The sequence below is a fragment of the Ursus americanus genome, chromosome 10, assembly GCF_024610735.1.
Source record: "Ursus americanus isolate L20-20 chromosome 10, mUrsAme1.1.p, whole genome shotgun sequence".
Classification (NCBI taxonomy): Eukaryota; Metazoa; Chordata; class Mammalia; order Carnivora; family Ursidae; genus Ursus; species Ursus americanus.
The window spans coordinates 63,762,741-63,775,252 of NC_142136.1; the positions used below are offsets into that span (position 1 = coordinate 63,762,741).

Genomic DNA, 12,512 nt, shown 5'->3' on the forward strand with positions numbered 1-12,512 from the left:
GTATCTAAATTCTTAGGGAGTATTTTTCTTTTCTACCTAACACCAAATTTTAAGACAGGGACTCTTTTGCTGAGAGTGCAGCCCTTTTAGGTCACAGCTTTATGAATAGGGTTTCCTTTTCAATGTTTCCTATTGTGTTCTAGGCTTTGCTTCCAGTCCTCCTGCCTGAGAGACTGTGAATGCTGAAACTCAGGGCGCTCAGGATAAAGCCAATTCTGCTTCCTTTCCCTTTTGTGTATTTGTTACTTGAATCATGCTTACTGATTAACAACAACAACAACGACAATGTATTCAATCATTTGACCTCAGGTTTTATTAGAACCAAGAAGGGTAGGGTGGTGTTTAGTGTCACATATGTTATATATGCTAACATACCACTTTTTTTTTCCTATTTAAGACTATATTTTTGCATGTGTACATATGCATGAAAAAGAGGAATACAAACACACACACACACACACAACTTAGGGTTTTTTCACCTAGAAGATTATCAACAGCAGAAATTTAATAAGTTTCTCTTTGGAAGATATCTTTCAGAATCCATTTCCACAAATATAAAACAAAACCAAACAAAATAAAATACAACTTGAGATACATTCAAAAGTTGCCCAAGATTCTTTGACTTTATGGATGAAGTTACTCAGTCCAGATGCATATTTGCTATAAGGACAATCACTGTTGTCTGAGCCCAGGTCTAAAAAGTCCTAGGTGTTTCTGGTTCTGTAGTTCTGCTACATTTCCAGAGTACTTACATAACTAGCATTATTTCTTAAGTATGTGTGTCCCACAGAATCAGTAAGAGATCTCAGTGAATGAGAATCAGCAAAGTGGTATATTTTAATATAAGTGTGCATTAATGCATATAAAAAGTGTATCATCTACTTAAGAAACTTCTGGAAGAATGTGGCATAATAAAATTCTATCCAAATATATTTTAACAAAGGTGACTATTTAGAGGTTAATTTTAGGATCGTTAAGTAAAATTTTCCTTTTGTTGGGAGGACTCCTCCATGCATTGGAGCAGTGATAGGATGTACAAATATACACTTAAAAATTTTTTTTCTGACATGACTGTATCAAAAACAACCTATACCTTTTAAACGTTTTTCACTTGGAGGTGCTGTAGTTAATCCATGGACTTAAAAAACTCCATGTATTTAGACACCTTAATAAACTCAGATTCACATCACAAGAGAAACATAGTAAATACATAGCCGGAAGTTTCACTCCCACCCACTGTTCTTCCCTGCCACCCTCTCCAAGTGAGACCTTGAAAGTGAAATTGTTCTTATTCCCCTGTGCTTCTCCAATATGCTCTATAGCAGCCAGGAAAGCAAGAGAAGCTTTTAAACATGCAACTCTGATCTGGCCCATTTTCTGCTTCCAGCCCTTCAGTGGTTTCCCTTTTCTCTTAGAACAGGGTCCACATTCCTTAATATGGCTCACGGACCTTGGACCTTGAAGTGGTGGCACCTGCCCACCTTCGCAGCCCACCCCCCTCCAGCCTTCTGCAGCCACTCCGCCCACCTCTTGCTCCTAGAGCAAGCTACTTCCCACTTAGTCTTCACAGGGCTATTTTTTTCTGCTTGGAATCATACTCTTCCACTCTGTTGCCTGGTTAGCTTCAGGTCTCTGCTTAAATGTTACTTCCTCGGGGAAACTTCCACTGAAGCTCTTTGTTCTTTTCTTTCCCAGCACTCAGCCATTTTGAAATTAAATAATTATTTGTGTAAGTATGTGTTTCACATCTGTCTCCCTACAGGCTGTCAGTGTCATGGGCAGCAAATACTTGTAATTCTGCCTCATGACTGCATTCCTGCCACCTAGCACAGTGCCTGGCACATTGGAGACCCTGGAAAATTATTTATTGGATGAATGGATGAATGAAAAATGGTATGGAAGTCAAGCACATAACCCTAGATTTAAGAACACAAATTGTAGCTATCACTGGATCCCTAGACATTTATTTGCTGTAGAGAACATATTTAACCTCTGTAACTACCAAGTACATTGAGAGAGTCATTTGCCATCAGTGGTGAACCTGGAGGGAGATCTTGGGCATCTTGAGCTGACAGAGCCTGCTGTGCCCGTGTTCCTGTTGAAAGATTTTATCAACAACTGAGATGAGGATGTTGGTGTAGCATTAATGAGACTGACAAAAAAAGCTGGAGTAAGTGACATAATGTGTCCAAAGGATCTCACTCAACAGGTTAGAAAGGTAGATCAAATAACAACAGACAATTTAATAAGGAAAAATACAGAACATTGGACTTAGGTGCCCCACATCTGATTAAACAAATACAGGATAAGAGACCTTAAGAGCAAAATATGTGAACTGCATGGAGATTTTAACGGACTGCATGAGTCAGTAGTGTGGCCTGTCTGAGATGCTGACTTGATGTTAGGCTCCTTTAATAGAAGCAGCGTGTGGAGAAGGATGGAAGTCATGGAACTTCCCCAGCTGGACCACCCTTGCGGGGCCATGTCCAGTTCTGAGAAGCAGACCTTGAGGGAGAATAGAATTTGGTAGAATATAATAGGGCTGTCAAGTAAAAGGCAGGACCACTGGATTTTTTCTCTTATAGATGGAAAGAGAAGACCTGGGGCCACCAGGGAAATTCCAGGGAAGTGTCTCTCATTTTAATGTGAGGAGCTGCCCAGCAGGGAAGTGGGCAGCGAGCTCCCCTCTGCTAAAGGAAATGACACTTTAGGAATTACACAGGAAAGTGCAAACTGAGCTTTGGGAAGCTCTCTGTTGGCTTAGGGAGGGCATCTCTAGGGGGGAGAGTCCTTTCCTCCTTCGTGCTTGTCCAGAACCTGGTGTAGTTTGGCCCCTCGGCATATTTGGAGTGCCAACCTAGAGATACATGGCCAGTTAAATAATTATTTATAGAGATCTTGTCCATTGTGTCTAGAATTCCCTGATCTAGCCTAACTCTTAGAGGATAATCTTTTTTTTTATAATAATATTTTTATTATATTATGTTATTCACCATACAGTACATCCCTGGTTTTTGATGTAAAGTTCGATGATTCATTAGTTGCGTATAACACCCAGTGCACCATGCAATACGTGCCCTCCTTACTACCCATCACCAGCCTATCCCATTCCCCCACCCCCCTCCCCTCTGAAGCCCTCAGTTTGTTTCTCAGAGTCCATAGTTCTTAGAGGATAATCTTATTTGTCCTTATTTTTGTCACATGGGCCACCATTAGAAGCAACAGAGAGGAGGCTGAAAGACCACCTGTTATAGAGGGAATTCATGCATGGGGTAAAAATTGGACAGGTTGCTGTCACGGTCCCTCATCAGTAGGAGTAAGTGCTTTCCAGTAGAAGGCAGAAGAAGTAAGTGTTCTGTAATTAGGGGGAATTAAGAAAAGATGTGGGAAATGCCATAAAGTGCCTTTATCATACACAGGACGAAATACAAGGAAAAGTATATGATGACCCTATTCTATAAAGCTGTTTCTCACAATTGTGGTGGTTGATAAATATGCTTGGGTACCCCAACCCAAGAGCACTTCAAGCCCTTGGCCCCAGAGGAGGACTGCAGAGAGATTATGAATGAGACAGAGTAAATTCCCCTTCTATAGAGAAAAACAGAAAGTCCATCTCTTCCTGCTTATATTCCATTTTCTATTATTCTCTTTGAATCTACGTGATGGAGGTTATTTTCTATGAAGAAGCCAGTAAAAGGTACCTGAAAAGAGCTACATGGTCAACTAAAAATTATTTTTCTTTAGTTCTCTTTCTCTTCCTTGGTTTGTACCTGAAAACTTACTTTTGGGGGGGGGAGGGAAGCAAACACGGGTAACTAAGATTGTCCACCAACCTGTGTCAGAGGGTGACCTGCAGATATTCTCATGAAAAGTTTAGCTCAGAAAAGATATATTTGATGATACCTATCACTAAAGGAAACAGTATTCACAACAGCAAAGAGTTGTTCTCTCTGTTATGAAATATTAAATTCATTGATTAAAAGACTGCATTTTCCAAAAGAGAGTACACTTCAGGCTAGAATTTGGTATTGCTTTCCAAGCATATGGCCACAGCAATTGGAAAACTGACTTGAATTTTAAAACATAGGGATTTTAAAAATGGAGTTGGGCTTGACATTTATTATTAGCTGCCTGACTATTTGCAAATGACGTTAACTTGCCCATGCCTAAATTCCTTCATCTGTAAAGGTAAGGATAATGATGCCTACCTTGAATGGTTGTTATGAGTGTGAAATAAAGAAAATATATAGATGGCCCAGCACAGCAAAAAGCAAGTACTCAGCTAACAGGAGTCACTGACAGAGCTGGGGCCACACCGCTATCAGTCTTACGGGGTGCAGAGCTGTGGCAACCTGGAGCAGCAATGGGGCACAGGGCTTAAACAGCATTAGCTTATGGACTTTCATAACTACTTCCACCCGGTCACTGGGTGCCACTTAGCACCAGCCTGCTGATCTGACGAAGTGATGTGACCACAGTGCGGAGCCAGTGGGGACTACTTAGTGTGCCCATCTATTCTCAGTGCCCCTGGTTCCCTGAAAGAGTTAATGATGTCCCACTACATCTAGTGAGAGCAATCTGAGAGAGTCAAACTCAAAGGTGGTTTTTTTGTTTGTTTTTTGTTTTTTTAAACACATTATGTGTTTACCAAATCATACCATACCATACCATACCATACCATACCATACCATACCATACCATACCATGTCCTACGTATGTCAGCTAGGAAGGAGGTAAGATATGGTTGAATTACTTAAAGTGCCTAAGAAATGACCCTGATAGAATATCCATAGGGGTCAGGAGATGGAATTTATTTCTTGGTTTAGCATCTGGCAGAAATTACTTGGCATTTATCACTTGAAAGATAGAAGTTCTGATTTCTGTTCTCAAGAAAATACACTTGGCTCCTTACTTTTCTCTGGGCTTACCCCTTGGCCACCATTTCTATTAGAATTTGAAGGAGTGGGCTCAGTACTTTGCATTTAGTCAATTTGATGAGTACACGTACTCTCATCCCTGGGTTATTAAATAGTTCAAAAATAAATATTGCAGCAACTTGTTGAATATGCAACATGCATCCCATTTGAGTGGCATTTTATAACAAATGGTGATTATATAGTATTTACATAATCTTCAAAAGTATTTCAGATTAGCTCTTATTAATAATGAGTAGTAAAATATGTAACTGGGTTCAGTGGGCAAGAGAAAAATAAAATTTTGATTTTCCACTAAAAGGTTCGAGGTCAGGAAGAGAGGAAAAATACGTATGTGTCTTTGTATTAGTATGCATATGGGGACAAATACATGTCCCAAGCCACGTGACTGAAGGAGATTAACTGGACCAAAATTTAGGCTGCCCAGTGAACCAGGCTAAGTTTTAATGGAAGTCAGTGACCTGCTCTCAGTCCCTGGGCTTTTGTGCAAAGACTGGTGGTAACAGCCTGGGTTCTGAGAACATTCCTGCCCCAGGAGGGAAGGCTTGTGATGAGCTCACGGGGCTTTCCAGCGCTGACCGCCAGCCTTGGCAACCATAAGATCTCCAGTAGTGAAACCTGGCCTTTAAATTATCAAGCGCCTATTGTAACATATTCGGCTTTAAGCAGAGGTCACTATTTTAAGGGTGACTCAAGTCCTGGGGTCAAATGGAGATGACTGGTGGGGTCTATGAAAAGAGCTGGTCCTTCCCAATAAGGGGACTGAGGGTGACACTGGAGTGTGTAGATTGGGAGGGTCCGGGGTTGGTCCTCCCTGGAGGAACTACCTGGATGCGTCTTGGACAAGAGTGATGAGAGTGCGTTACGCTGACTTCCATAATCCTGGCAAAAGTGTTAAATCATGAAGTCACATAAAGTGTGTGTGGGTGGGTGGGTGGGTGGGTGTGGGGTGGGGGGGTTGTGCAAGGGGAGGAGGAAGTAACTGTTTCCCTCGTCTCCCCTGAAGGAGGAGGACTCGCCCTTGCGCCACCTCTCACCCCCCTCCCCCATCTCGCACTTTTCCTGGCTCAGACCTGGCCCAGTCCGCGTTCTCTTCCCCTGTCCCCAGGCCCCCACCCGATCTTGCCCTATCTCCGGACATCCAGTCCTGAGGAATGGGGAGGCTTGGGGGTTTGTGCAGGCCAGCTGCATGGAGGTCGCCGCGGTCGGAGAGGGCGCAGGGAGGAGGAGGACCCCGGGCGCAGCCGTGGTGGGTGCGCCCTGCCAAGAAGGGCGGGGGCGCCGGAGCGCGCACGCGGAGGCGGAGAAGGAGGGAGCGGGGAGGGCGTGTGAGAGAGTGAGCCACAAGAAAAGGGAGCGCGCCCGCCGCCGCCGCCCTCCTCTGGAGAGAGGCTGGAGTGAGGCTGTGCGAAGCGCAGCATTTCAATGAGAGCCGGCAGAGGCACTACCCTGCACTAGCGGCCGCAGCCGAGACGCCCGCGCTCCCGCAGCTGCTGCCGCCCAGCCCCAGCCCCGCCGCCGCCCCGCAGCCCCGCAGCCCCGGCCGCGCCCAGCCCGGTGAGGACAGCACCAGGAGGCGGCCCCGAGCGCGGCCACAAAGACCCCCGGCGGCGTCTCTCCGCGGACCGGTGCGTGGTTTGCCTTGGCTGGGGAAGGGAGCTGCGGGCAGGGCCGGCCGGGGGCCCCCGCCGGGGGCTTGTAGAGCCCGCTCCTCCTGCAGCCGCCGGGCGCCGAAGAAGCCCGGGGCGTGGAGGGCCGGGCGGGCGCCCCCCTCGGCCCGCCGCCGCCGCCGCCACCCCGCCCGCCGTTCCTCGAAAGGCGCTGCCCTGCCGCGGCCAGACTGGCCTCGGCCGGGGGCGGTGTGTACGGGAGGCTCCGGGGCTGCTGGCACCTGCCTCTTTTGTCTGGTGCCACCGGGCTTAAAACGGGGAGTAGGGCGCGCGCCCCCCACCCTCCCCGCCAGGCTTTTCGCCACGTTGTTAGTGGAGATGGAGAGCCAGGGCGGAGGAGCTGGTTGAGGTGTTTGTCATTGTCAGAACTGGCCGCGGAGCGAGGACCAAGTCTGCGCCTACAAGGAGTGGCCGGGCCAGGCCTCTTATTGTGTGTGTGCTTTCCCGTGTGCCCGGGAGGGTGGTGTGCTTGAAGATGGGGCGATCTGTGCGTGGTGGGTGGCTGCGGTGTGGGTGTTGCAAGTACATTTGCAGGGTCTCAAGTTCCTTCAGGGACAGCGAGGCTGCCTCATGTACAAATTAGTACCTGCAGTGCTAAAAGCATGCGGAGAGGAAATGGCATTTTACTCCTAGTGGGAGCGCATGCACAGCCCTGCATTGCCCCACAAAAGAGACTGCTTTTGAAACCCAGGTTTGCGCGGAATCGCTGCTGGATTTGGAAAGGCAATGCTTGTAAGAGATGGAGCAAATGAAAGGTTTCATTCAAACCGGCTCCCTCTCTCCGCACCTGTGAGTGTGTGTCCAGATTATGGTGCACATGCGTTTAGCGGCCACACTGCAGGGTGTTCCGTGAATACGCTTTATGAATGTTCCTAAATATATCGCCTTTCCACTGGAAAGGAAAGTAGGACAGTCTTTTAAGTATAAAATGTCACATGAAGGCGGTCAGAAGGGATTTTAAGAGGGGTTATGTGTAGGCACATTATAAAAGATTGGCACACATCCTGTGATATCCGTGTCCAAGGTGGTACATGCCCTTGGAAGGTGTGTGTATGTGTGTGTGTGTGCGCGCGCGCGCACCTCTTATTCCACGCCTGCCCATCCACCTGCAACCTAATCCCACTGGCAAATTATCCCTTGGGACTTCCAAGTCCAGCATCTGTTTCAATGTGGTAATCTTTATGCCAAATTATTTCTTGGTGTGTGTGTGTGTGTGTGTGTGTGTGTGTGTGTGTGTAGAAATGTCTGAAACAGGAACTCATATCCTTATCTAGAGAAGGATGAACACAGAGGTTCCTCAAAATGGTGAGAAATCCCACAGAAGACAATTGAGGATGCTGATTTCTTGGCATGGCAGTGTTTATAGGAAAATCTCTGATAAGAGCCAGGCCTCCTTCTTCCCCTCCCAAGTGTCTGTGATCTCTGTGGCTCCGGCCGTGTGGTTACCTTCTTGGTACCATCACATGTGTGTACCCAGGCCCCTAGCCACTGATGGTCCATGAACGTGTGTCTCTGTGCTTTAGCGGTTTCTTGTGCAGAAAAGCAAGAACCTGTGGAAGCCCAGTGAATCTTCTCCAGGAGCTTATGGTTCAAATATATGACAAAGCCAACTGAAGAGCTGAGCCAACCAAGGCAAGAGAAGGAACACCTAGTTTGACGTCGCACATGATTATGGGAACATTAGGGTGTGTAGTGTGGTTTTTGACATTCATTTAGTGGTAGCTGTAGTCTTGAAAATGATTCCACTTTGAGTGTGTTTTTTCTTGGTCACCAACATCATTTCTTACTTTTGGGCAGGCTCAGTGAAGGGAGGGCAGAGATGTGCTTGTCCTGGTTGAACATATGATCAAGTGTGAGGACATACACAAATAAAACAAAATCAACTTTTGTCTATTTTAAAATTGACTTTTTTTTTTTCATGTGGTGTAGAACTCTTGGTTCAAAAGCCTGATTCCTCTAGGGAATTCCAACAGTTGCTAAATTGTTTGGCTTTTGCAAATTGTGAATCCATATAAGCCCCTTCAGACCACATCGGCACTCTCTGGTGACACAGTTGTGCCGTCCTTTGCTATGGTCCTGCTTGTTGTCTCTTGGTTCATACAGATTTGGGAGGAAACCCCTAGGGTTGGAAGATTGATTACTGCCTTTAAAAATAAAACAGAAGCTTCAAAAGCCACCCTCGCCTTTATAATAGCGAGGTTTGAAGAGCTTAGTGAGGTGGTATGACTACTCCTCCCCCGAAGGACCAAACACCCCTTTTGAAAGACAAAAGAGCTCATTTTAAGAGGAGATAAAAAGAAGTGGAAGCAATGATACCATGGGGAAAATATTGGTTCTGTTACTCAGTTAATAGCTGCCTGAAGAACTGGATCACTGTTTTGAAGTTATCCAACTTCACAATGAAACTGGTTCATATCTATCTATGTATGGTATCGCTTTTTCTGGAAAATACAAATTTAGGCTATTATGAGTTATTAAGAGACATGAGGTAGTTTTCATGTTTGGAGGAAAAAAATACACTGAACTAATAGTCCAGGTTTGAGTCACACTCTACCCCCCCCCCCCCCCCCAGCAATTGAATGGTGAAGACTTTAGCAGCCTGGTGGCCACCGCCCCCTCTGTCTGTGGAGGAAGCCTTCCTCAGTTACGTGGCCTCCCCAACCTCACAGGCCTCGGTAAGAATGAGGGCTTTAAAAACCCCTATTTTTATGGGTGAAGGGGTCTAGAGAGGGTCTCAGGGGGTCTGGCCTCTAAGACAGTGCATGGGGCAGAAAGGAGGGAGCGCCAGCTTCAGAGTCCATCAGAGTAAAGCTAGGTTCAAATCCCACCTCCCTCAATTATGACTCTGGGACCCTGGCTCTATCTCGTACTCGCCTTCCGTCCTAATAATATTACCAATGTCTTTGGATTGTTGTAAGGTTTAGAAGGGAAGTTTTAGCATTTTATACAATTGATTGCTGAATAATAGTGTCAAGCACATCATAGACATTCAATAAACACACTAAACACTAGCTTTTTCCACTTCATTTCAGGACTACACAGTCTCTAGCAGTGTTTTTAAACATGAATTTTGAGCCACTCTGAAGGGATCAGAGGTTAGTCTACCGAGGGTCAAGGAAAGGGAGGCTTGGCAGTACTTCTGGTTAGGCAGCATTATCTATGGTGGGATTTGGAGAGCACTTACAAGATTCTTGCCCCAGATTTTCCATTTCCCTTATATTGTATTCCAGCATGCCTGGAAGTTTGTCATCAAAACTTCTTTCCTTTGAATGCTTTCTAGATTGACCTGTTAAAATCCAGATCCCCTGCAAGGGTCAACATCACAAGCCTTAATCACCTAACCCCTTAGCAAGGATGAATTGATCCCACAGGCAGCTTGCTGATGACAGAGCTCCATAGAAAGAAAAATGGGGACCATGGGAGTGCAAGCATATCTTTCAGAAGGTCATGAGATGAAAATCAGGCAGACTCCCAAGGAGCTTTCCTCACCAGAAGGGGGAGATTCTATTCCTACTAGTTCTTTCTGTGACTGAGTTAAGCACAGAAAAGCAGATTTCATTAATAAAAAACATTAATACTTATCACATGCTAGACACTCTCCCAAGTGCTTCATGTATTCGTACTTAATATTAGTTATGAGGTAGGTATGATTAGCATTCCTATGTGTAGTTGAGGAAGCAAGGCTTTAAAGACGTTGATCCCAACGTGATCCTGTATCAACCTTGGGAAATGTACTTGATCAACATCTCTTAGCCTCAATTCCCTCAACCACGAAAATAGAGTGGAAGGAAAGGCAGAGCCCTCCCCAAAGTAACTTTCATCCCTTCTGTTCTTTTTCCTCTTCCTCCGCAACCTTTTTCTGCTTTTTTTAACCCAACTTATCCGAAGCACGAAGTGTAAGCAAATGAGTTATGGTGAAATCACTTTAAAAAAAGCTGCTATCGAATATGTGAATATGTTGGAAAAATCTTAAGTTGGTAGAACCTGGGGATTGATTCAGTTTGCTCTCCATCTGGCCGGGGGAGCACAAAGCTTCGTGAACTGTTTATAATCTGTTAAATGCTGACCCCCTCCTTTTGTTTCCTGGCCCACCACCTCTTGGTCTCATCAGCCTGATGGTAATAAGATGGCTTACCTTCTGTCTGCCCCCAGAGTGAGCTCGCTGTAGGGAGGTCTGGGCTTTGGAGTCAAGCAAACCTTGGTGGGAGGTCTTGGTTCGAGCATTTCTCAATTGTATGACTTGGAGAAATTTAGGAGACATTTTTCCGTGCCTCGTTTTCTTCATCTGTAAATAGGGATAACACTACTTTGAAAGGTTTGTTGTGACTTGGCAATAAGAGCTGTCCAAAGCCTGAAAGGGGTAGGTGGTCACTACCTAGGAGCTGATTCTCACTAAACTGGAGTTGATTGATAAGCTCTTTCCACAGGGGCTGCCTCTTCTACTTCTTCCTGGTCTTCCTTCTCTTCCAACTTGATAACTCATATTAAATATATCATCAATTACAGCACTATTTCCACCAGCTGCTCTTGAGCTAAGCCTTTCAAACCATGATCTTAAAATAACATCAGTATGTGTCTCTGTTTTTTTTCTTCTTCTTCTTCTGTGCCTCCTAGGTTCCACTTTAACCCCATCATGTCCTTCGGCAGAGACATGGAGCTGGAACACTTCGACGAGCGGGATAAGGCCCAGAGGTACAGCAGAGGGTCGCGGGTGAACGGGCTGCCCAGCCCCACGCACAGCGCCCACTGCAGCTTCTACCGAACCCGCACGCTGCAGACCCTCAGCTCTGAGAAGAAGGCCAAGAAAGTTCGTTTCTATCGAAATGGAGATAGATACTTCAAAGGGATTGTGTATGCCATCTCCCCAGACCGCTTCCGATCTTTTGAGGCCCTGCTGGCTGATTTGACCCGAACTCTGTCGGATAACGTGAATTTGCCCCAGGGAGTGAGAACAATCTACACCATTGATGGGCTCAAGAAGATTTCCAGCCTGGACCAACTGGTGGAAGGTGAGCTCACTCCCAAGTGACCCTAGAGGATGTGTTCTCATGTGTCCACATTGTTCTAGGCACCTGCACTTGATTGCTCTAGTAAGAGGTAGCAGCCAACCCAAGGCTGTGATCCCTGTTGTTTACACATTTAAGAGTGCACTCTGCTGTACTGCAGTGTAAAAAGAAAAAAAAAACCACTAATGGTATTAGGTCAGGCATTTTGTAATAATGGACTGAAGGAAAAAGTGTCTTAATTCTCCAGCATTCTCTGTTCCTTTTGTGATTCTCTTGTTACATTTTTAAAGTCCCTTTTCATATCTTTAATCACGGTGTTCATATTCATTTCTAGATGCAAATGAACTTTTGCTGTCATGACGTCTGAAATTACTTGAACTGAAAATAACTAATGGATTGTGAAATTTTTGAGTGGAAAGGAACCTTATATAGGTATCAAACCCATTAATTCTATCACCAGAGACTGAGGCCCAGAAACTTCGAGTGACATGTTTGTGGTTACACGGTGAGGTCATGTTGATACTGGACTAGAAATTAGGTTTTCTGGCATTTCTTTCCAATATGGTGCTTCCTTTTAAGTTTAAAGGATTATTGTCTTTCTGTGGTATTCGAAGATAAAAAGGCATTAATCTATTCAGTTCAGTGCGTTGTTTTTCAGAGTCGAATTTACGTTCACGGTCATTATGTTTTAGACATTTCATGTGGAAGGAGGCCTGTGTGAGTCCTCGGGTGAGACCCGGAGTCTTGGGCCAGGAGAGTAGGTAGACTCGCTTCAGTACCAACCCCGTTTGAGCAGCACAGAAAGCCGCTAATCACCTTAGAAATCATAAGCAAAGTAAAATGACATGGAGAGAGATAATGGGTTAAATTCATGCCAAGGTGCAAATGAGGTTGGCCGGTCA

At 45.4% G+C, this 12,512-nt stretch overlaps 1 protein-coding gene across 3 annotated transcripts in view; it reads left to right on the forward strand.

The window, feature by feature from the left end:
• Positions 1 to 6,300: 6,300 nt before the first annotated feature.
• DCLK1 (doublecortin like kinase 1) overlaps positions 6,301 to 12,512 on the forward strand; it is a 334,151-nt gene continuing 327,939 nt past the window's right edge. For 2 of the 3 annotated variants that reach the window (XM_045796961.2, XM_045796963.2), the window contains exons 1-2: positions 6,301 to 6,562; positions 11,219 to 11,613. In XM_045796961.2, coding sequence (XP_045652917.1) covers positions 11,238 to 11,613 — 376 coding nt within the window. In that variant the 5' untranslated portion in view covers positions 6,301 to 6,562; positions 11,219 to 11,237. The remainder of the gene's footprint in view (positions 6,563 to 11,218; positions 11,614 to 12,512) is intronic. The other variant, XM_045796966.2, reaches the window with a different exon arrangement.